The sequence below is a fragment of the Chlorocebus sabaeus genome, chromosome 8 (assembly GCF_047675955.1).
Source record: "Chlorocebus sabaeus isolate Y175 chromosome 8, mChlSab1.0.hap1, whole genome shotgun sequence".
Taxonomy (NCBI): Eukaryota; Metazoa; Chordata; class Mammalia; order Primates; family Cercopithecidae; genus Chlorocebus; species Chlorocebus sabaeus.
This window is the reverse complement of record NC_132911.1, coordinates 143,653,841-143,679,437: the sequence shown is the minus strand read 5'-3', so window position 1 is coordinate 143,679,437 and position 25,597 is coordinate 143,653,841. Positions and strand designations below refer to the sequence as shown.

Sequence of the window (25,597 nt, the reverse complement as noted above, 5' to 3'; positions counted from 1 at the left end):
CAATAGCCTATTAATATGGTAAATGACATTGATTTTTGAAGATTAAACCAACCTTGCGCTATTGATGGCCATGATGTATTACCCATTTTACATTTTACTGAACTTCATTCATTAGTACTCTAAAAATAATTTTTACATTTAAATTCATGAGGGATATAGGCCTCATGAATAGTTTTCTTGGAAGTTTTCTATCTGATTTTGGTATTTGAGTAATATTGGTCTCATAAAAAGATTGGGAAAGTTTTCTCCTTTTTTCTAACGGCTAAAAATGTTTATTATACAAAATTGATATTCTTTCTAATTTAAATGTTTGTTAGAATTCAGCTGAGAGACCATCTGAGCTTGGAGTTTCTTTTGGGAGTATATTCCTGTTTGCTCGTTTGTTTGTTTTTGGAGACAGAGTCTTGCTGACACCCAGGCTGGAGTAAAGTGGTGTGATCTTGGCTCACTGCAACCTCCGCTTCCCGGGTTCAAATGATTCTCATTCCTTAGCCTCCTGAGTAGCTGTGATTACAGGCCTGCTCCACTAAGCCCGTCTGATTTGTGTACTTTTAGTAGAGTTGGGCTTTCGCCATGTTGGCCAGGCTATCTCAGTCTCTTGGGCTCAAGTGATCTGCCTCGGCTCAGACTCTCAAACTGCTGGGATTTCAGGCATGAGCCACAATGCCTGGCCATCTTTTGGAAGTATATTCTTGATTATGAATCCAATGTCTTCAATTGGCATGAGGCTCTTCAGATTTTCTGTTTCTCCTTGATTCCTTCTGGTAATGTGTGACCATTTTATGTTAAGTTGTTGCATCTATTGGCACAAAATTGTTGACACTCTTCCCTGATTGTCTTTTTAATGTCTGTAGGATTTGTACCGATAATCATTTTCATTCCTGATGTTGATGATTTGTTTTTCTCTTCTCTTTTTCCTTGATCATCTCAACTTAGAGGATTGTCACATTTATTGATACTTTCAAGAAGTAGGTTTAAGGATAGTTGGTTTTTTTTTCTGTTATTTATCCATTTTCAATTTGATAATTGTCCAAGCCTGTCTTTCTTACTGGTTTGTTGTTCCTTCCTCTACAACTCCTACCCACCTGGCACACGTAGTCCTTTTTCCTCCTGTATTCTCATATATCGTAATACACTTATCCATGACACAGCATGTCACAGTTTACTCAGAGGCCTCAAGGCTTGTTTCTTTTACTAGAGTCAGGTGCGCCAAGGTTGGCACTGTGCCTTCTTCCTCTCAGGTGCCATAGTCCCTGGGACATAGTAGACAGGGTTAGTGGGCGAATTATTACATGGGTGAATGAATGCTATTCTAAACAGTTTGCCTGAATGGCAAGAGAGTGGGCTGTGCAGGTACGTTGCTCTGCATTCAGTTCCTGCCTGTGCTGCTTCCTGGGTGCTCTGAGCCTCATTGATGAAAACAGCACTTCCCTTCTGGGGCTCTCATGACTGTTGCAGTTGGGGGCGTAGGTCACTCAGTGCAGCACGTGGCATGGAGTAGGTGCCTTTAATACAAGGTACCCACTGACAGGCCTTTCATGTTAGCTGGAATACTAAGTTATGTGCCTAGAAAATAAACATTTTGGTTGTAGTCCCTTGTTTATGAATGATTTCTGTAATAGTCTTCTGTCAAAGCAAGGATTGAAAAATACTCTCAGACAGGAACGTCTTACGAAGTCTCTTGGATTGAGGAAAAGGACTTGGACATCCTGTGTCTTTCCACTTCCCAGCTCCCCTTATGCTCTGATTATTCTGATTATTAATAAGACCACACACACACACACACACACACACACACACACACACAAGACCTTATATATAATATTCTAATTTTAAAAGACTGAGGAGGCTTTTTTTTGTTATTTCTGGTTTTTGTTTTTATCTCAAAGAGGTAAGGCAGTGACAGTGAACTTCAGAAAACCTTTTGATGTGGTTAGGCTCTGTATCCCCACCCACCCAAATCTCATCCTGAATTGTAATCCCCATAATCCCCACATGTCGAGGGAGGGACCTGGTGGGAGGTGATTGGATTATGGGGGCGGTATCCCCCGTGCTATTCTCATGATAGTGAGTTCTCATGAGATCTGATGGTTTTATAAGTGTTTGACTGTTCCTCCTTCACACACTCGCTCACTTTCTCCTGCTGCCATGTACTACATGCTTCTTCCCCTTCTGCCATGATTCTGCGTTTCCTGAGGCCTCCCCAGCTGTGCTGAACTGTGAGTCAATTAAACATCTTCTCTTTATAAATTACCCAGTCTCGGTCAGTTCTTTACAGCAGTGTGAGAATGGACTAATACACCTTTTCTGTGCTTGATTTTGTTAAATTAGATATTGCCCCTCATAATTCTATCTTTTTTGTGGTTTTCTACAGAGTAAAGAAACAGTGAATTCCCAGAAAGTAGAAACACAGACTATTTCTTCTTGGTGATGTGCTACTTTGACAGTTGTCTGTGTGTACTTTTTGTTCATTCCCCAGGTGATTTCTTTTACATCACTCTCTGTAGGTGACTTTTAAGTTTACCTTAAAAAAAAAACCAAAAAGCCAGTGTGACATTTGTTGTTACTTCACAGATTTTGGCTTTTCACAGCCATTACTGGGAGTTTGTGTATTTCCGTGACCACTGTGCCTGCAGTTTGAGGAAGATGCTGCATACATGTTAGGCAGTTGGTTAGTTGGTTGGCTTCATTTATTTATTATTTAAATTATTCATACATTGACTCACTCAGCATTTACTGAGCTTTCTGAGATCAGGGACTACATCTTCTTCATCTTGTACTGAGCAGAGAGCCCTGAACTTAGAAGATACCCAGGAAGTGTTAGAAAAGATGAATGAAAAAATAGATCAAACAGGTGAAAGTCAGTTGAACTCTGAAAGTTTTGACAGAAAGACTTATTGAGTATGTGTGTGTGTCGAGACTCACCTTCTGCTGATGACAAGGGCAATTTAAGAGGTCTAAGACATGTTCACAAGAAATCAGCAACGCTTTGGAGATGACAGGGTGGTGCTTGGGAGTAAGGGGAATGAAAAAAGGATTTGGGATTTTGGTGAGGCCAAAATATGATCCTTGAATATTTTTAAAAATCTGTATTTTACTGAGCCATTTGTAAGTAAGGGGAAGGGGTGACTTTATTTGGGCTGTCAAGGAGGAGTAATATTTACATAGGTGGAGAGAATCAGTGAAGGTATTTCTCTGGCAGTACAGATATTGAAGGGAACCTGTCAATATGTAGTCATGAAAGACACCTTGAGGAGTGGTGAGAGGGAATTTGGAATAGTGAGCTTTTAAAATGAGACTTGAAGGACTCAAATAGCAATTTCTCCAAAGAAGATACATAAATGGACCATGAGCACATAAAAAGATGCTCAACATTACTAGTCACCAGAGAAATGCAAATCAAAACCACAGTGAGATATCCCTTCATGCCCCTTAGGATGGCCGTTATCACAAAAACAGAAAATAGCAAATGTGTGGTAAGGATGTGGGAAAATAGGAACCCTGTGCACTACTGGTGGGAATGTAAAATGGTGCAGCCACTGTGCAAAACAATATGGTGGCTTCTCAAAAAGGTACATACAGAATACCCACACGATTCAGAAATTCCACTTCTGGGCATATACCCTAAAGAACTGAAAGCAGGGTCACGGCATTGTCCAACCAGAGCAGCACTGTTCACAAGAGCCAAGGGGTAGGAGCAACCCAGATGTCCACTGACAGATGAATGGATGAGTAAGATGCAGTGCATACATGTAACGGAATATTACTCAGTCTTTAAAAAGAGGAAATTCTGACCCATGATTCAACACGGATGAATCTCAAGGACATGATGCTGAGTGAAATCCGCCACTCACAAACGGACAAGTACTGTAGGATTCCACTCATGCAAGGTGCCTAGAGTGTCAAATTCAAGAAGACAAAAAGTAGCATGGTGGGTGCCAGGGCCTAGGGGAAGGGAGACCATATTTAATGGGTTCAGAGGGTCAGTTTGGGAAGATTCAAAAGTTCTGGGGATGGAAATGGATGATGGAGATGCTTGATAAACAGAATGAATGTGTTTAACACCACTGAACTGTGTACTTAGAATTGTTAAAATGGTAACTTTCATGTTATGCATTCTTGCCACTTTACAAGAATATAAAACAAAACCTAGAAGAAGCGGGACTGAAACTAGTTTCCTCCGATTCTAAGCCATGTTGCCTCAGGGTGTCAGGTGGGTACATTGCGGGGGAGAAAGGAATTTATTTAATGAGCGACTTCTTGTTCTGTCACTGTGTTTCCTCATCACATCTGCACTCTAGTGAGATACGTATTAATGATTGTCCCTATTTAACAGTTGAGTAGCTTTGATTTTTTTGGGGGGGGGGTTTGCTTATGCTTTTGGTGTCATATCTGTGAAACCTTTGCCTAATCTAAGGTCATGAAGATTTGTTCCTATGTTTTCCTCTGGGTTTTATCTGCAAATCTTTGATGTAAAGGTCCACATAGTAAGTATTTTAAACTTTGCTAGCCGCATATGGTCGCTGTTGCATATTCTTCTCTGGTTTTGTTTTGTTTTGTTTTACAAGCTTTAAAAAAATGTAAAAACTGTTCTTAGCTCTCAGGCCACACAAAAACAGGCGGTGGCCAGATTTGGCCCATGGGCCGGATCTGCTGTGTCTGCTGCTTCAGGATGGTCCTGGGGAAGGCGGGGTCCTTCAGTCCAGAGGCAAACCTGGTTGAACTTCTTGTTTCTATGGTTACTTTGGGTGCCCCCCAGGCTCCACAGTCCCCTGATGTTACCCTGTACTCGGGGATGCAGAGAAGCTGTAATGTTCCCCTTCCATCCCCAGCCATCCTGTGTGCAGCACCACCCCCATGGGGGGGGGGGGGGTCTCCGCATACCTCTGTTCCTTGCCTCTCACTGGGTGCCACTGGGCCCAGCAGGAGCACATGGGCAGTCCCCGCTGTGCAGCACCCTGCCCCTCCTGGAATGCCTCAGTTGCCCTGTGAAGTCATCTCTTGGATGGATTCCAGGAAGCATCCTGAATGTGGAGTTTGTCAGCTTTTACTCACTGTCAGCCCAAGTGACCCTACCTTCTGGATAGAAGCACCCCCACCCCGCCTGTCACCTCATTTTATGTTGAAATGATGCTCACACAACATTTTATGTTGAAATGATGCTGTCTCCAAAATGCCTTGTTAGGCCAGGCGTGGTGGCTCACGCCTGTAATCCGAGCACTTTGGGAGGCCGAGGCGGGTGGATCACCTGAGGTCAGGAGTTTGAGACCAGCCTGGCCAACATGGTGAAACCCCATCTCTACTAAAATACAAAAATTAGCCGGGCCTTCTGGCATGCGTCTGTAATCCCTAGGAGGCTGAGGCAGGAGAACTACTTGAACCTGGGAGGCGGAGGTTGCAGTAAGCCAATTTCATGCCACTGCCTCCTGCCTGGGCGACAGAGTGATACTCCATCTCCAAAAAAATAAAATAAAATAAAATAAAGCTGTATTTAACCACAGAGTAAGTTTTGGAAGCCCTTTCTGTTTGCACGTACAGGCTGAGAATTGTGTACACTCTGGGGCATTACAGGAAAGACAGTGCCCGCCAGGGGTGTAAGATGGTGCCCGCCAGGGGTGTGAGTCGGTGCCCACTGGGGGTGTGAGTTGGTGCCCGCCAGGGATGTAAGAGAGTGCCCGCCGGGGATGTGAGTCGGCCAATGCTGATGACTTGACTAGTTGGGATTATCTTCAGACTCTTCCTAAGCAAAGCCGCTTGCCTCCTGGTGGATCAAACTAGAGAGTTACTAACATGTGTATGTGTTTTGTTTTGTTTTTTTTTTTCCCAACATCTTGTAGACCCTGGAAGCTATCCTGAATTTCAAATACTCTGGAGGCCCGGGCCACACTGAAGGATATTACAGGAACCTCTCCCTGGGGCTGCATATAGAAGTCGAGCCGTCTGTATTTTTCACCCGAGTCAGTACTCTCCCAGCAACCAGGTAAATGTCTTACTGCCACACAGCAGTCTTGTTCTAGAGTCTCAGCAGCACTGCGTTTAGAATCCTGACCTCAGTGTGTTTTTGTCCTGCCTCCCATTAGATCCGTGCCATTGGGCCAAGTTGCTTAGCCTCTCTGGGATGTAGGCTTCTCATTAGGAAACCAGGTGTTACACGAGAACTGCCTCTCAGGTGGTTGTGAGTGAGTGGGCTTTACATATCACGCCATGCCGTAATAATAATGCTGATGATTGCAGCATTCCTGCGTGTGGTTCTCACTGTGCACACACTTCCCGCTCAGCCTGGCATGGCTGCATTCTGGCTTGCTTCTCCTGTTAGTGGGGGCTCAGTGGATAGCACATGTCTTAGGAACTCCTGGACAAGTCCAGCATCTCTTCTGCGTCACTCCCGGCATCCCCGTAGGATGGGCACTTTGTGGAGCTCCCAGCCATCTGGGCCTCAGGTCATTTCTGCCTCGGAGGCCCTTCTCATGCAAAGGCTTTCTCTCCTGCCTACTTTCCAGACCTAGTCTTCCTTCAGGGAGAAAGAAATTGGACAGTTTGTACACTTGAAACCCAGAGGTGGCAAGAGATACTTAGGGTATTCTTTTCTGAGTTAGGAGAATGATAGTTTCTCACGAAAACTTTTCCTTCTGGCAAAGTTGGAGTAGCGGAATCTGGAAGCTGGAGGTGGAGCTGAGTCTCCCATTCCTGCCACAGTGCCAGCAGCCTTTGGGAAGCAGGTGCTCTTCACCTCTGAGCTCGTCCCGGTGTTCCTGTCCAGCTAGGTCTTGCTTATCTGAGTAGGGTGGGCTGGACGGGTATTATTTAAATGCTTACCTGTCTGTCCTCGAATGGGGAGGCAGAGGGATCCCATGCAGCCCCTCCTCCTCCAGGGCCCTGTGTGCTGCAACGTAAGATAACATGTTGTTGTCCATGTTAATGTTGGCATAAAATCCCTTGAAAATGATACAGCTCTAAATAATAAGTGTGATTTTAGTTTATAGGAAAGACTGTTTTTCTTCCCAACCCCTGGAGAATGCCTTCAGCAAGAATTAATGGTTTAGCTGGGCCTTTTAGCGTCTTATTTCATCATCTGTCACTTTTTCAATCCTCAGAGTAAGAGCCTTCCCTGCCAAGACTCACCTCTGTTTTGAATTTGTATAAAGCATTAAAGCTCTTGCCCCTGGGGAAGGCTTGGCCAGGACGGCTATGGATGTTAGAGTATTTCAGGCCCTTTCTGAGCATTCCATTTGCTCCATCATGAACCTGGTGTGTGTTTCTTTCTCATCCCCTCATCTCCTGCTGCCGTTACCCATATAAATAATTCTTGGAAGTGGCACAGGTTGTCACCAAGTTCGTCTTTTCTTTTCCCCTTATTGATATCTGGCTTTCACGTCATGACCCCTGCAGTTCTAAATGACAGTTGAAGATGAGGAAAATGCTGCCGTGTGGTTTGCTTCACACAGAGGTTTGGAAGCGTGGGTGGACAGATGAAGCGCTATGTGGATCCTGCCCCCCAGCCTGTGGCCCTTGCTCCCTTTTCTTTTGGTCTCTGTGGTTCTTTTCCCTGCTTTTGGGATTGAGATTCAATGTCTTCTAATTCTCCTTTTCCATTATTCCCAAGTCTAAGTGGTCCCTAAGCCCTGTGGATTGGACTTCTGAGATGTCACCAAATGACTCTGCAGTCCACTGCACGCCTTTGTCACTGTAGAGAGAGTTGCCCCGTCGGTCTTTCTGCTGACAGCCTTGTTTCCCGTTGTCATCCTTTCGGTACACACGTGCCCGTGCCACTGCCCTGGTACATACTTTCCCAGTGCTGATGAGATAAAGTCCAGAGTCCCTCCTATGACATCCATGGTACTTAAGGATCTGGCCCAGATCTTCCCCTTCAGTCCCGTTGCCCCAATCCCATACTTCATGTAAAGGGCACTTGCTCCTCGCCATTGCTGGTATATGTGCAGGTGGTTTACACCAACGAGCTTCTGCACACACATTTTTCTAACACTGTTCTCTCTCTTAAATGAAGATACTGTATTCAACCTTTTGGAAAATATCTGTTTGACCTTGGCCCATGTTACCATTTTGGTAAAATTGTTCTGAGTGTGACTAGGCAGAGTGGATTGGCCCTTCTGTGGGTCCCTTAACGTTACACGTGCTTCTGCTCATGCACTTTCCAGAGTGTATTGGAAATAGTTTCATGTGTTCCTTAAGCCAACACTTCCAAAGTTTCAGGTACTATATAAAGAGATCATGGTTTAAGAGACAAAGGGAGCACAATTCCTGTTTTTTATTTGCCTGATATAAGCTCGTCAGTCAGAAATAAAAGCAAATGGAAACCAGAAACTATAAAGCAGTGATGAACCTAATAAATAGTAAATAAGTGAATAAATAGAAAAGATGTGTTTCCTTCACTTTTAAAATGTCTTTGAAAGATTAATTGACTACTTAAAGAAGAAATAAGAACATTGAATTCTGTAGTGTATAGCGCATATATAAATAAAATATGTAACAAAGCGGCACAAAGAATGGGTGGGAAAATAGAAGTTCTTGTGTTATATGCAAATTGTTATAATATTTTTTTGAAGTTAAATGTGATCAGCTAAAGATACATGTAAACTCTGGAGCAGTCCACTTAAGGAATGGATGTTAAACCAGAAGAGATAAAATGGAATATTTAAAAATACTTAATCCAAAAAAAGGGGAAGAGGTATCAAGAAAGGAGGAGAAAAGAACAAGGAACATATAGCCAAATAGGAAACAGATGGCAATGTGGAGGACTCAAATCTACTGTATCCAGAGTTACACTAAATGTAAATAGATTTAATACTACCTTTAAAAATGGAGATTGTCAAACTATATAAGAAAGTAAGATACCAACTACCTTTTTATAAGAAATTGACATTAACTATACATAATGTAAAATGAAAAGATGAAGGAAAAGACGTATGTAAACCCAAATAATTAGTTAGTTTGGGTGTCTTAATATCAAATGGTTAGGCTTTCAAGAGAAAAAGAGGACAATTTTTAATGACAGCAGAATCAAGTCATCAAAAGTACATAATGATCAAATGAAACTGTTTACAAATATAACTTCAAAATAAAACTGAAGGGAGAAATTGATAACCCCACCATTATAGTTGAAAATTTCAACATTTTTCTGTCAGTATTTGGTAAAATAAGTAGACAAAAAAATTAGTAAAAATATAGAAAACTTGGACAATTCTTATAATCAACTCCACCTACTTTTGTGTGTGTATAAGTGTGTGTGTGTGTATATATATATATGTATGTATTTTATTTTATTTTATTTTTGGAGATAGAATCTCACTCCATAGTCCAGGCAGGAGTGCACTGGCACCATCATAGCTCACTGTAACCTCAAACTCCTGGGCTCAAGTGATCCTCCTGCCATGCCTCCCAAGTAGCTAAAACTACAGGTGCACAGGACCACAAATGGCTTATTTTTAAAACTTTTGGTAGAGATGGGGTCTCACTATCTTGCCCAGGCTAGTCTCAAATCCCCGGCCTTAAGCAATCCTGCTTCAGCCTCCCAAAATGTCTAGTTGTTATTTATAATACAGTAAATGTTTGTATTAGAAAAGGTGAATGGTTTAAAATCAGTGATATTTCTTGTTCATTAGATAAAGAAGAGCAAAATGTACCTAGAGTAAGCAGAAGAAATATAAAGAGTGGATATCAGTGCTATAGAGTATGAACAAATAAACTCATAAAGTCGGTGAAACCAACAGTTGGTTCTCTGAAACAATTAATAATAAAATTAATAAATTGTAACCAGGGTGGTCAGAAAAAAATGTGGAAACACAAATAACCAATAATGAGAATGAAAGAGGTGGCCTTACTACTACGAATTCCACAGACATTAAAAGGATAATAACATAATATTATGAAAAATCATAAAACATACAAAACATTTTAAAAAATTAGCTGGGTGTGATGGCACATCCCTGTAGTCCTAGCTTTCAGGAGGCTGAGGCAGGAGGGTCCCTGGAGTGAGCTATGATTGTGCCACTGCACTCCAGCCTGGGTGGCAGAGAAGGAACCTGTCTCTTAAAAAAAAGAAAAATGACGACCAGGCATGGTGGCTCACACCTGTAATCCTAGCCCTCTGGGAGGCCGAGGCTGGCGGATCACCTGAGGTCAGGAGTTTGAAACCAGCTTGACCAACATGGTGAAACCTCGTCTCTACTAAACGCACAAAAATTAACTGGGCATGTGGTGCATGCCTGTAATTCCAGCCACTCAGAAGGCTGAGGCATGAGAATCGCTTGAACCCAGGAGGCAGAGATTGTAGTGAGCCAAGATTGTACCACTGCACTCCAGCCTAAGCAACACAGTGAGATTCTGTGTAAAAACAAACAAACAAAAAAAGACACAAATTACTAAAATTGACACAGGAAGAAGAAACAGAAAAAATAAATAGTCACACATCAGTTAAAGATTTTGAATTCTTAATTAAAAACTTCCCACAAAGCAAACTTTAGGCCCAGAGGGCTCCACTCTGAAATATATGCAGTTTTTTAAAGAAATAATATCACCTTTACGAAAACTTTTTCAGAAAATAAGGAGGAAATACTTCCCAACTTCCATTTCATGATACCAACATCACCTTGATGCGAAACCCAGACAGAGACATTATGAGAAAAGAAAACTGTAGACCAATAATCTCATGTAAATACATGTGAAATATGAAAACAAAAAATCAAATCAACTTCTGTGATATAGGAAAGGGACAAAGCAGCATGAACAATTTAGGTTTTACTCAGAAATATGAGGCTGTTTTACCCTTGAGAAACCAGTCATTAGAATTTATCACGTTAGCAGAATAAAGGAGAAAAATAATGATCATATCAGTTGATGAAGAACCATTATTTGACAAAAGTCAACACTTAATTATTCCAGAAACACTCAGTACACTAGGATTAGAAGAGAACTTCCTCAATCTGACAAAGGCCATCTACAAAAAACCCCATAGTTAATGTCACACTTAGAGGTGAAAGTCTGATAACTTTTTCTCTAAGAATAAGAACAAGGCACATTTCCACTGTACTCATTATTTTTCTGGCAGTCCTAACCAGAGCAATAAGGGAAGAAAATAATTAAGGGTATTAAAATAGGAAATGAAGAAGTAAAATTATTATTCACATGTCTGTCTTTGTATGGTACATATGATTATGTACACAAATAAGAAATCTGCCACACCAAAGAAATTATTAGAAATAATAAGTCAATTTAGCAAGATTGCAGGATGCCACTCAACATTTAAAAATCACTTATGTTTATATACCAGCAACTAACAATTTGAAAATTAAATTTAAAAAATAACGTATGCAGTAGAATCAAAATCATAAAAACACTTAGGAAAACATTTCTACAAATATTATCCCTACGTAGAGAATGATCAAGCATGATAAAGAGAAATGAAAGAAGACTTAAATAGAGAGGTGTCTGGGCATGGTGGTTCGTGCCTATAATCCCAGCACTTCGAGGGGCTGAGGCAGGTAGATCCCAAGGTCAGGAGTTCAAGACCAGCCTGGCCAATATGGTGAAACTTCCTCTCTACTAAAAATACAAGAATTAGCCAGGCATGGGGGTGGGCACCTGTAGTCCCAGCTACTCAGGAGGCTGAGGCAGGAGAATCACCTGAACCCGGGAGGCGGAGGTTGCAGTGAGCCGAGATTGCACCATTGCACTTCAGACTGAGCAACAGGGCGAGACTCTCTGTCTCAAAAACAAAAACAAACAAACAAACAAAAAAAGGTATACCTTGCTTAGTGATTGGAAGAATTCGTTTTTCTTAAGATAGTGGTTTTCCCCAAACTGATTATAAGTTTAATGCAATTCAGTCAAAATCCTAGCAGAATTTTTGTTTAATGACATTATAAAATTATTTTGAAATTGAACAGACCTAGAATAGACAAATAACTTGAGAAAAAAGAACAAAGTTGGAGGACTTACACTGTATGATTTTAAGACAATGTAAAGCTATAGTAATCAAGAGAGTATGTTATTGGTGTAAACACAAAGAGATCAATGGACCATAATAGATAGTCCAGAAATAGTTCCAATTGTATCTCATCAGTTGATTTTTAACAAGATGCAAAACTAATTTCATGGGGAAAGAAAAGTCTTTTTAATAAAAGATGCTGGAACAGCTGGACATCTGTGTGGGGGAATAAAATTAACCCTTCACCCATACATCACATCATGCCCAAGAATTCACTGGAGATGAATTTTAGGCCTAAAAGTAAAAACTTTAACTGCAAGCCTTCTCAAAGAAAATGTAGCAGAGTATCTTCTTGATTTGGGGCAAATATTTTCTTAGATGGGGCCAGAAACTGCTAACCATAAAACTAAGAGTTGATAGGATGAATTTCATCAAAATTAAAAACTTCAGCTCATTAAAAGGCAAATTACATTCTAAGATTAAAAAATTGTAACATATTTATGTAACATTCGTTTGTGTCTTATTGATGAAGTTGTATAATTCTAAAAAGGTGATAAATAGGCAGAAGATTTGAACAGATATTTCTCAAATGACCTGTAATCTCCGAAAAGTGTTCAACATTATTAATCATTAGAGAAATGCAAATTAAAACCCCAATTAGATACTACTATATACCCACTAGAATGGCTAGAATTAAAGAACAGAACACCAAATGTTAGGGAGAATGTGAAACAACCAGAATTCACATAAACTGCTTCTGGGAGTGTAATGTGGTGTAGCCACTTTAGAAATCAGTCAGGCAGTTCCTCATGAATTAAAACATATTCCTCCCCAGTAATCCAGCAAATAAAGTTTAAATTTTAAAAAAGGTATTTGCTAATTCCAATTTAAAGAAAATATCCCTGCATTCAAGTATACTCATTAACTTCATTACTTATTAGCTATTAGCCTATTGCTTTGCTCTCAGAAGTAATGGAATATTTGATCATTTTATTCATTGATTACATCTTTTTATGTGAGTGGTTCTAATTTTAGTTCAATGCATGCCTTCAAAATTTCATGTGTGTATTTATGAACAGAGTTTCATGTAATACCAGAAATAATAATAGATGTGAGACTTACTTTTTTGTGGGAAGTGTTACACTGGAGTAGAATATTTTCCAGTGTACTCTACTGAAGTAATAACTTCCAGTAATGATTGCATTTTGTTCTATTTAGAGCAAGTGAGCAGAAAATGTATATTACTCGGTATTTAGAAAATAAAATATAAATATTACAGGAAAAAAAAAAGCAATTTCATTCCTAGATATTTTCTCAAGAGAAATGTAAGTCCATATCCACAAAAAGACTCCTACAAGTATTTTCATAACAGCTTCATTCCTAATAACTCCAAACTGGAAAGAATTCCAAATGCCCCTCAACAGGTAGATGAATAAACAGTGTGGGGTGCTCCCACACAACGGAATACTCCTCAGAAATAAAAACTGCTGGGACACGCGACAAAATGGGGTCAGCACAAAGTTATGATGCTGGTCAAAGGAATCGAGTCATAAGAGAAACATCCTGTGTGACTCCATGTGTGCACCTTTCTAGAACAGGAAAACCTGTTTTATGATAAAAGAAATCTAACCAGTGGTTGACTCTGGGTTAAGGTGGGATGGGGCAGGAATCGACTGGAAAGGGATTAGGGTTAGCAACTGTCTGGTTTGCCTGGGATTTTTTAGATCAGCTCTGAAATTCCCTCACCCTGGGAAAGTCCTCAGTACAAACCGGGACAGTTGGTCACCTTAAAGGGAAGAGAAAATCTCTTTCTGACTGGATGAAATGTTGCATATGTTGATGGGGTGTGGGTTATAGGGTTGTACGCAAATAATCAGACTAGTAGACGCTTCAGATTTGTGTATTTCATTGTATGTAAATTATAACCTTGATTTAACATTTCATGTACGAAAATATATATACATTGGAGAGAACACCTAATTTTTACTGGAGAGATCTGGAAAGGCATCACAAAAAATGAAACATTGTACTAATTCTTGAAGAAAGAAGGATTTCACCACCCACAGTGGGAGGAACAGGAGAAGTGTTAACACTGGGTTTCTGGTTCTTGTACTAGATTTTGAGCTCTGTGGAGCATGGAGCCAGGTGTTTAACTTCTGCCTCCCAGGACTCAGCACCTTGCCCCACGGTGGGCAAGACTTAGGAATGACAGGATGTAAAATACCAAGACTGTATTCATTCAGGTGTTTTTTTGTATAAAAGGGATGACCTCGTTTATATATATATTTAAGTTCTATTTTTCTTTTCTTTTGCCCGGTGCAGTGGCATAACCTCAGCTCACTGGAGCCTCTGCCTCCCAGGTTCAAGTGATTCTCCTGCCTCAGCCTCCTGAGTAGCTGGGACTACAGGCATGAGCCACCACGCCTGGCTAATGTTGCCCAGGCTGGACTCTTAACTCCTGACCTCAAGTGATCCACCCACCTCGGCCTCCCAAAGTGCTGAATTCTATTTTTCTTAATAGGGACCTGTGTAAATTGCAAGGCCCGGAATACGACAGAATTAGTATGCATTTTTGGCTCTTGGCCTTTGCAGTTTGTTGAAGTTCCGTGACGCATGGTGTCTTGTGAATTCATTACTTTTCATTTTGCTCACGGGTGAAGATTTTTGCTCTGGCATCATGCCGTGTTAGAGTTCTCTGCATCCCCAGAGATGGCCCATCTCAACACATGTGCATCACAAACGAGGCCCAGAGAGTTTTCTGATTTGCTTAGGTTCACACAGCTTGCAGGTGACAGGGCTGGCATCTAGATGTCCTGGCTTCCAGGCCACTGCATAATGGACAATGAAGCTGGCCACATACGTGTCACTGCAAGCCTGCACAGAGATTCAGACTAATTTTAATGCAAATAGAAGCCAAATATATGTTGAAAGATTACTTTACTGCTGGCATGACATGAATCATATATTCTATTGTGAAACCAAAATACAAATGGATGTGAGTTATTTCCTCCTGGGATAGTCTGTGCGTCTGCTCCTCTGACTAATATTGATAATTTCTGTAGTTTTTCTTATTGGTATTTTTTAAAAAGATGGTTTTCTATATGAGAATGTGGGAAGGAAGAGCAGTCCTATTTATTCACAGCCTGCTACACTCCAGGGCGTGCCCTGGGTGTTGCCTTCGACATCCCATGCACACTCCCAAGAACCCTCTGACATTGGCTGGGGGTGTTAAATTCCTCACCTTGTCCTGCCCATTCGTGAGTGGAAGGGAGGCAGTCTGAACTGTGACCTTGGGGACACCCAGACCAAAGCTTGCCACCACACTCGCTCTGACCTGGGAGCCTGGAGTCCCGGGCTCTGGTGTCTGTTCTGCCACTGACATCCTTCTTAGGAGCTGTATCTTTGGAGGAGTGTGTTTCTCTGCCCCAGTTTTGCCCCTGCCCTCCCTAGGGGAGAGTGAGCCTCTTAGCTCTGCCCACCTCACCAGGGCGATAAGAGAATCCATTTAAATAGCAGAGGGGGCAGTTTTTTCCTAAATGCCAAAGCGCAATATAGAGAATTCAATATAAAGAAAATAATAATGAGAATAATTATAGAGAAATAATAATGATAATAATTCTCATTATTCTCATTATTATTTTCTTTTTACTGTTCTCCCTCCAGGGAGTACACAGGTCTCAGTTGACTTTTATTTAGAAGATCAATTACCTTTGAGATTTGCTTTTTACACAGAGCTGCCTGGTAACGTTGTTAGGGACGAGATGGAAATGGATTAGGCTGGACCGTCCCTGTCTGAGTGCTGAGCCTCCCTCTCTCCTGAGGAGCAATTTCTTTCTAGCCTGTTACAATAAACGATCCAATCTTAGACATTTCTACTCAGGAAAATGCACTCCTCTGAGCAGGGCGTGGGGTGTAATCGTTACGACATTATTGATAGACACCCTGCCACAGAGACCTTAGACACTTCCCCGTGTGGTGGGGACAGCTAACCCCTGGAAGGGGCACTACGGAGTTTTATCATGGTAGATCTTTTTCCAGTTGCTATGTTTATTTATTAGATTGGTTTTAAATCTAACAAGAATTTAGAATTGTAGTGCGCAGCAGGAGTGAGAGCCAAATGCGCCTGTATATGATTTCCAGCGTTGATTCTCCTGCTCATTTGCACTGTGGTTTTGAGCAAGCCATTCACATTTCTCTAAGCCTCATTTTTCCTTCATCTTGAAAAGGAGATAACATTGATTGTGCAGGGTCATAAAACTGTGTGTTTAAAAACCGTGTATAGAGTGTCTGAAAAATTATAAACAGTGCCTGACACGACGCAGATAATTGAAAATTAGTGGTTGTCATTTTCCTTGTGTGTGTGCACTTCTGTTGTGTGTCAGGTTCCAGGGACAAAGGGATGAGCCAGGCTTGTAAACACAGGTGGCTTTGCAGCAGCTGGCCCCAGCACTTGCGAAGGACATCACTGACCTCAGCGGATCCTGAAGCCTTTGTTGGCCTTCCTTGTCACCCATGGTCAGCTCTCTGAAGGCAGCCACTCTGTGACTCCCTGTTTGAGCAGCACCAGCTGAAATGAGCAGTCAGTGGTCCATCGAATTGTTGAAGAAACGCTGCAGTGGGACATCTGGGGTATGAACGACACGTGGCAGGAGCTTTGAAGAAAGAACAACCAGATTTGTGTTGAGCAGCCGGAGGACCTACAGTGGGAATTGAGTTGCTTGTTTAGATCACTGGGGAGTATGGCTTCCTTCCCTTAGGGTGAGGAGTGGCTTGACAGGAAGTGCAGTGCTGGGGAAGGGAGAAGTTTGAAGCCCAAGTACAGACAGGTTCCTGGAGGAGTGCACGGAGAGGTGGGGTTGTGGTCGGAGTGGAACACAGCTGCTGCGGCTGTGATGGGCTTGATGGGCTTGAACTCCATCTGACCCTTACCTGCCGAGCAGATACCCAAGAGCAGGGTCGTCTTTTCACAAGAGCATTAACTATCCATTACACTTGGGGTCCCATTGACCAGGCTGTTAGCACTCTTCCTTCCTCTGTGTGGCCTGGTCAGCCCTGTGCATGTAGGTGTTGAGGCGCTGTCATCTCCGTGTGTGTGGAGGAACTGGCTGATTCTTGAGCACACACTAAGTGCCAGGTGCCTTGCTAGATACGCTGCTCTCCCTGTAGCCCTTTTGTCCCCTTCGGAAGCATTTTTCAGGTGTTGCCACTTTTCAGAACTTACGGTGACCCTCTGCAAAGTGAGGTAGTCCCTGAATCCCCCTCAGAGGCTCACAGGAGACTTCCGCGCCTGTCCTTTTACATTTGACATGCTAGGTAGTGTGGGCTGGAGAACGTGTTGCCCTGTTTTGCAGGTGAGGGACTTGGGCAGAGTGAGGAGAAGGAACGAGCTTGGTGTTGCTTGTGGCTGCATCAGGCCCTAGTCACTGGGGGGCCTCGGCCTGACTGGCAGGATGCAGCAGGGAGGAGCTGGGTTTCGGAGGCTAACTGCCTCATGTTGGAATCCCAGCTCTGCTGTGTTGGGCGAGTTACAGAATCTTTATTATAAAGCGGGCCTCCTTATCAGGCTGTAGGGAGGATTCCAGTAAGAAACTGTGTGCCTGATGCGTGGCAAGCCTGCAGCGCACGGGGTCCACGCCCTTCTTCCCTCTCGTTCTCAGTCTTTACAGGTGTGTTACAGGCAGCGTCTTTGCTGTGTCTCCCCTTTTAAGTAAGTCTCTCAGATGACTGGCATATGGTAGAGACATAGCAAATAACTATGGCGGGGTACCTTGTTTTTGTGGAGGGAGGAAAGAATTTGAAATTAGAGGGGATGGATCTCTACTTCCTGCCTTCAACAGGTCTCTCAGATGCTCTGAGCCCCTCATTACCTTATCTATAAATAGTAGGAGAATTATATGAAAGAATACGTTTTTTCTCCCCACTACTTTCTTTGAAAGCTACTCATTCAAACTTGTTGTACAAAATGTATGCCTGGCCGGGAGCGGTGGCTCACGACTGCAATCCCAGCACTTTGGGAGGCTGAGGCGGGCAGATCACGAGGTTAAGAGATTGAGATCATCCTGGCCAACATGGTGAAACCCCATCTCTACTAAAAACACAAAAATTGGGTGGCACAGTAGCTCACGCCTGTAATCCCAGCACTTTGGGAGACCAAGGCAGGAGGATCACCTGAGGTCAGGAGTTTGAGACCAGCCTGGCCAACATGGTGAAACCCCGTCTCTACAAAAAATACAAAAAGTAGCCAGGCGAGGTGGCGGGTGCCTGTAATCCCAGCTACTCGGGAGGCTGAGGCAGGAGAATTACTAACTGAGGAGGCAGAGGTTGCAGTGAGCCCAGATCGTGCCATTGCACTCTAGCTTGGGCTACGGAGCAAGACTCCGTGTAAAAAAAAAAAAAAAATTAGCTGAGTGTGGTGGCACGCACCTGTAGTCCCAGCTACTCGGGAGGCTGAGGCAGGAGAATCACTTGAACCTGGGAGGCAGAGATTGCAGTGAGCTGAGATTGTACCACTGCACTCCAGCCTGGAGACAGAGTGAGACTCCATCTCAAAAAAAAAAAAAAAATTATGCCTTGTGGAAGCATGTTAAGTAGAGATGAGTATCTGTTGCAATATCATCTCACATAGATACCCATTATTAAAAGTTTGGCACAAATTTTTCCAAATTTTTAAATTCATTTAAGTATATATAATAGTTACTATTATTTTTATTTTTAATTTTTTTGAGACTGACCCTCACTCTGTTGCCCAGGCTGGAGTGCAGTGGCACAATCTTGGCTCACTGCAACCTCTGCCTCCTGGGTTCAAGTGATTCTCCTGCCTCAGCCTCCCATGTAGCTGGGATTACAGGTGCCTGCCACCACGCCCAGCTAATTTTTGTATTTTTAGTAGAGACGGGGTTTCACCTTGTTGGCCAGGCTGGTCTTGAACTCCTGACCTTAGGGGACCCTCCCTCCTCAGCTTTCCAAAGTGCAGGGATTACAGGCTTGAGCCACCATGCCCTGCCTGTTACTATTATTTTAAAAATAGAAATAAAATTTTAATCTTTTGCAAATTAAAAAAATATGATACATGTTGATCATCTTTCCATATCAGTACATCTAGGTCTCCTCATTTGTTTACAGATCGCATGCCCTTCTGTCCATTAACACGATACCCCATAACGTGTTAAATGCTTCTCTGTTGAGTGAGGTTTGTTTTCTGTGTTCTACTGTGTCAAGCACTTTTGCATTGGACATTCTTGTATATAAACTTTGTGCATGTTTGGGTGGCTTTTGTAACATAAATTCTAAAAATTTAGCTTTAATATGGAATCTTCCTCCATAGTTTACCCTCCCGAGTATGTGAGAGTGTTCGTTTCTCCCTATCATAGACATCATTGAATAGCTCACTTTTTTCACGGTTTGCAGTTTGATGGATGTGAAATATCTCACTGTGTATAATTTTAATTTCCTTAGTTTTGAGTAAGGTAAACCATCTTTATGTTTACTGAACATTTGCATTTCTTCTGTGTATTCTCTTATATGTAATCTTGGCCTTTTCAAAAATTTGTATTAATCTTTTTCTATTGATCTTCAGGAAGTTTTGTGTGCTGTATATTTTAACCTTATCCGAATTTGCTATTTGTATTTTACTACAAATTATTTTGGTCACCTTTTGCCAAAATTTTTAGTAAAATTATTTTGTTCTTATTGGTTTCATTTGGGCTTCATTAAAAAAAAAAAAACAACTTACCCTACTTAAGATTATATATATGTTCTCCTTGATTTTCTGCTAATATATTTATAATTTTACATTGCGCTTATTCATCCATCTTTCATATGTTTTTTGTAGATGGTGTGATATTGGGAACTAATTTTTTAAATTGCAAAAATCTAAGGTTTTACAAAATCTAAAGTATAAAGTGTTTCACAAATTTAGTTGTTATAACTGTTAAAAATTAAATTTTGATTTGTTATTCATGATGTAAATAAATAATGAAATAAGACTTACAAAAAGTCATCAGTAATTTCTAGATTTTGGTCTATTGTTTTAAATTGTTCATCAAAAATTCTTGGTATAGAGTACAGTGAAGTTTGCATCAATGGACCTGGTTCCCGGCAGCCTGACCAGCGTTCATCTTCCCTCCCTTTCTCCTTCCTTGGAACAAATACTTCTTGCGTCCTATTTTCTGCAAAGCACTGTCCTAGGCACTGAAGACAGCAATGAGTAAAGTTGAGTTCATGCTCTCAAAGAGCTTATATTTGAGTGGAGAAAGATAGGCGAGAAGCATAAACATAGTAGATTGTGTAGACAGCAAACATCAGCGTAGCAGGTGGGAAGTGCTCTGAAATGCCTAAGAGCTGCTATGGGAGAGCGCCACAGGTGGGAGTGGGTGTCAGTCCTGCCGCAGTAACTCTGGGATGAGAGCAGGTCGAGGTGGAAAGAATGGTCAGGTTCTGGATATCCTTGGAAGAAACATTAAGTAGGCTAAGCCTTGCTATTTCACAGGAGGTGTGGTGACTCCAAGGCCTTTGTCCTGAGAATCTGGGAAAATGGAGATGTTGTGTATGAGAAGGGGAAAATGGTAGGGGAAACAGGTTGTGCAAATCTGTTGCTAAATTAATAAGTACAAAGTATAAATAAATGTAAAACACTTTTCACTATTTTTTATTTAGATCATGTCAGTCATATACATGATTGGTTTTCCTGGTCCTTGCTGACTGTACTTTTTTAAATGAGTGTAATAAACTGGGCCAGTGCTCATTTGTCTTGTGATGTCTTGACAGTATCAGTCTGCTGTTATAACAAGAGCACCATATTTGAACCACAGAAGTGATACTAAGCATTGGTTGACCTACTGTAGAAATGGGGGAGTCTACGGATGCTCTTCTGAAGTATCAAGGGCTAAGACTTTCCTTTTTTTTTCATGATAAGTACATTTCTGCAGGGGAAAAAGGGTCCAATTCCATTATGCTTCTAAGCCCTGGAAGGAGCTACAGGACTGTAGACCTTTTTCCCTCTTCCCCTCCTTAGATGACTAAAAATAGAAACAGTTTTTAGATTCTCTTGGTTTGATTCAGACCCATGTCGTATTTTTTTCGGCTTATTTTGAAACAATTACAGATTCACAAGAAATTGCAAAAGAAATAGATGTATGGGGAAATTCTATGCACCCTATACCCAGCCTTTCCTACTGGGATATAAGCTCTCAGGTCCGTGGCTGGGATATTTAGAAAATAAATGTTGAAAGGAATTATCGTAAGTGCCACTTTAAGACTCCTTTGTGATATTTTAAAAGTCTGATCAACTTTGCAAGTTTTTTAAAAAAATCATTCTGTGTCTATAACGAGACATCGGATGTAGACAAGGTTTAGGAGGCCAGGAAGTGACAGGTGGTCACAACAGGCGCAGGTGAGGGCGGAGTTTACTCTCGACCCTTGTGCCCTGTGCCTGCTGTTTGTCCCGTGCACGCGCAGCATCAAGCCAGGCTGGGTCTGCCAAGCAAGCCGTGGCCCTGCTTCCTCTTTGACAGTGATTTAATCCTCCGGATGCTGCCGTCAGCGGCTGCTTTACCTCTCAGAAATCCTCCGAAAGAATATTCCAGGCAAGGTAAGGGGCTCACCCTCTTCGTTGTGGAAGTTGCAGAGAAGCAGCGCAGTCAGCAAACCCCTCGTGGTGGTTGATGAGAGGGATAGGGCTGTGCTTTAAGAAGCACCCTAAGGAAGACTGAAGAAGAGATGCTGCGAGATCTGCACTGAGACCTGCTTTTGTGAGAAAAGGAGGCTGGAGAACAAGTTGGAGCCCGTGTCACAGGCTCCACACAGCACCCCCTGCCCTGAAATTGCCATTATGGTCAATTCATAGGCCCTCTTGTTGGAAAGGAACTTAACAATTCAATGTATCTGCTTCATCCCATCCCTCACCTGTTGGCTTGTGTGCCCTGAGATGATGAACACACATTTTGTTGCCATTCCTATTATTACTATATTGTAGCTCTGTGCAGGGCAGGAACTGGGACCCAGCCTCCACAAGACAGGAACAGGTTGATATTCCGTCTGGACTGACACTGACTCCATAACTAGTGCTCCCAGGTTCCATGTGTCACCCACTTGTTATCCAAGCAGCTGCACCCTCTCCTAGCGAATGACCTCACAGTATTCTGTGTGTGCTCACAGGTCTGTCTTGAGAGGACCTATTTTATGTTTTACTGATGCATATTACTATTAAAAGCAAGAATTTTATGTGATCTATATTTTATTTTAGATTGGTATATGACTAAATATTAACGTTCATTTTAAAATAGTAATATTAAGAACAGATTTAAAGATTTTGTATTAATAAGCACTGTATACTTTTTAATATATTTCAAAGCCTGATTTATAAACATCAATTAAAAACAAGCATACCATACTTGGTTTGGGGATTGAATGTATGTTGAAAGGTAGATTGTTCAACATCATCAATTAGTCAGTTTCTTTTCAAACTTATGTTTGGAATTCTTGCATTTTACATTTTTAAAGTTCTCTTCGTTTCTTTGTTTAATCACTGTAGAGTTTAATTTCCAAATGGTGATGCATGAAACATGATTTCAGGTTGTTATTTGCAAGTACTTTTCTACAAATAATTTCTTGTGAATTTGGATTTTCTTAATTCCCAGAAAACAAAAAGCAAAATTGGACGTAATCATCATTATATGTTGTGTTTTAAACGTTGTATTTTGAGGCCTTACAAATGTCTTGATGTGCTGCAAATGGATTTTGATTAGATGAATGCAACTCAAGAGACCTGGTAACTGTCACCCGGAGGCACAATTGCGGAGTTATTGTTATGTCCCTCATTAACGTGCCTTCGTCATGGCTCTCCTCTTTAACCAGTGATCCCTCGGGGGCACAAATTAGACAGTGTAACAAAGCTTCAACTGTTTGTTCAACTGTGGCACTGCGTGTGGGTCGGTTGAGAGATGAAGCATTGCTGTGTGCGCCATGACTGTGTTTGGTGGATCTCTTCCCCCAGTTCCTGGGCGACCCTGCTTCCTGTACACTCAGGATCTCAAATTGTCTTCTTTTTAAATAGCTTTATTGAAATATAATTTACATGCCACATAATTGGCCCACTTAAACTGTATAATTCAACATTTTAGTATATTCAGAGTTGTTCAGCCATCACAACAATCTGATTTTAAAACTTTTCATCCTCCCATTTCATCCTCCCAGAAGAAACCCTGTTCCTGTTGCTGTCATTCTCTTTCCCCCACTTCCCTCCCTCACCCTAAGCAACCACTAATCTACCACTAATCTACTTTCTGTCTCTCTAGATTTACTTACTCTAGATATTTCATATACATGGAAACAACATGTGACTAACCTCTTTCACTTGGCGTGTTGTTTTCAAGATTCGACCACAATTACATATAAGTATGTTATTTCTTTTTGCTGAATAATTTTCTGTTGAATGGATATATTTTGTTCGTTAGTTGACGGACATTTGGGTTGATTGCACTTTTCTGCTATTGTGAATAATGCTATTACGAACATTCGTGTGTAAGTTTCTGTGTGGATGCATGTTTTCATTTCTCTTGGGTATAAACCTAGGAGCGGAATTGCAGGATCATATTATAACTCTATGTTTTAATAGTTTAAGGAGCTGCCCAATTGTTTTCCAAAGCGGTTGCACCATTTTGCATTCCCATAGTGTACGAGTATCTGATTTCTGCACATTCTTGCCAGTATTTGTTATTATATTTATCTTTTTGATTCCAGCCATTCCAAATTGTTTCTCTTAAGGGAACATTTAAAAATGATATTTAAAGTTTACTAACTAAAAAGTTAGAAACAGTTATCCTTCCTGTCTTCAATAACGTAAAGCTTCAGCGACGCTTCACAAAGACTGGGTTGCTTGTCAGTCATTGATGGGGAAATGCCCCCACATTCCCATCTGCCACCAAACCTGTTATTTGTACTTGAATAGCCATGTGTTGACTCAGGCTTGTCACCTTTGTCCCCCAGGACAAGCTTCCTAATTTCTTTCTTGAATAGTTGTGACAACTTTTCAAAGCCACTTTATCTTCAATTTCTTCCTTTTCAGTTATTTCTCTTAGTAGATGCCAAAGTATTCTAAAACACATACATGACATTTTCCTTCCTCCTCCTCCTGTTCCTCCTCCTCCTTCTTTTTTTTTTTTTTTTAGACAGGGTCTCACTGTCACCCAGACTAGAGTACAATAGTGTGATCATGGTTCACTGCAGCCTCAACCTCCTGGGCTAAAGAGATCCTTCTATCTCAGCGTCCCATGTAGCTGGAACAACAGGCGTGTACCACCATCTTTGGCTAAGACCTTTTCCTCTATTTTCTTAATGTCTTTTAGTGATTCCCATCATCTGTAGGTCAAGTTCCAGTTCTAGAGCTTGGTACCCAAAACTTCCTATAATTCGACCCAGCCCTTCTCCCTTGTCTTCCCAAAACCCACGTTTCCTCACCCCTGTGAGGAAGGTCCTGGAAGTTCCCTCCCAATAAGCAGTGCTGATTTAGCTTGAGACCTTTGCACACACTGTTCACAGTGTCTAGAGAGCCCTCTCCCTAGTAGACCTGCTCATTTACCCCCAAAACTTCAGCAGGCTGCTGCTTAGAATCATACTCAGTGCCTTTGTGAGTGCAGGGGCCGCTTCCTTTTGGAACCTTCCCTGACTGGTGTCCACGCTGCTGTGTTTCACGTGCTGGTGCTGTGTGCTGGTGTTCCTTCCCCATCGAGATTTCAGTGTCTTCCTACTCTGCAGGTTCAGCTTGCACAGTGAAGCCCAAACTCAGAGAAGGTCAGAGTCCCTGGGTGTCACTGCTAGAGGTTTTGACTCATTGAGTCTTGTCTAGAGCCGAGGATTTGGTTTTTGGTGGTTGGTGTGCAATGTTTCAGAAACCCTGATCTGGTAGATGGGCAGTCATTCATAGTCCTCTGTGAGATCAGGAAGCTCCATAGCAGTGTGGCAGAGGTAAGCGTGAGGTTACATCAGCAGAAAACCCTATGATTCTTTGTTCTGTATTTTCTCAGGACTTCAGATTGAATTAGGCTCCCTGGCTTTCTTAAAATGTGAAAAAGCTCTCCAGTCTCATGTTGACTACCTATTCTGGAAAGAAGACCGATTAAGAAGATTGGCAGGCTTATAGAATTTTAAAAGATCACGTGAATTTGAACACAGTTGTGGGTGGCCATCACTACCTGTTTTAGTTTTGTGTTAATTCCCTTTAGTACACTCCTGGGAGTGAGCAAACATTGGTGTCTGGACCCTGGCAGGCCTTGGAGATACCTATCAGACTTGGGGAAAAGAGAGTCCCACTTGATATCTAGTCATGACACTATGGTTTTTAGACATGCTGGACCTTGGTGGGTACTCATTTTTAGCTGAGTCAGTATTGAGTCATCGGCTGGCAGGTTTTGCAGCTCCGCTGACAGCAACCAAGCTAATAATAATCACCACCCCCCCATATTTATGGTGGTATTCTTCTTGTGATTTTACAAAGCACTTTCACTTACTTTTTTTCACTGGAGCCTCCTAATAATTCCATAACATAGGCATTGTTATCCCCATTGGAGGACTGGGGAAACTGACACTCAGAGAAATTAAATGACTTGCTGATGATGTTATAGCCATTAAGTAACAAGTCCAGTATTGGAGTAAACT

The 25,597-nt window shown here is 41.7% G+C and overlaps 1 protein-coding gene across 2 annotated transcripts in view; it reads left to right on the top strand.

Moving 5' to 3' along the window:
- TRAPPC9 (trafficking protein particle complex subunit 9) overlaps nucleotides 1–25,597 on the top strand; it is a 712,655-nt gene that overhangs the window by 425,456 nt on the left and 261,602 nt on the right. For both annotated transcript variants that reach the window (XM_073018375.1, XM_073018374.1), the window contains one exon: nucleotides 5,838–5,980. In XM_073018375.1, coding sequence (XP_072874476.1) covers nucleotides 5,838–5,980 — 143 coding nt within the window. The remainder of the gene's footprint in view (nucleotides 1–5,837; nucleotides 5,981–25,597) is intronic.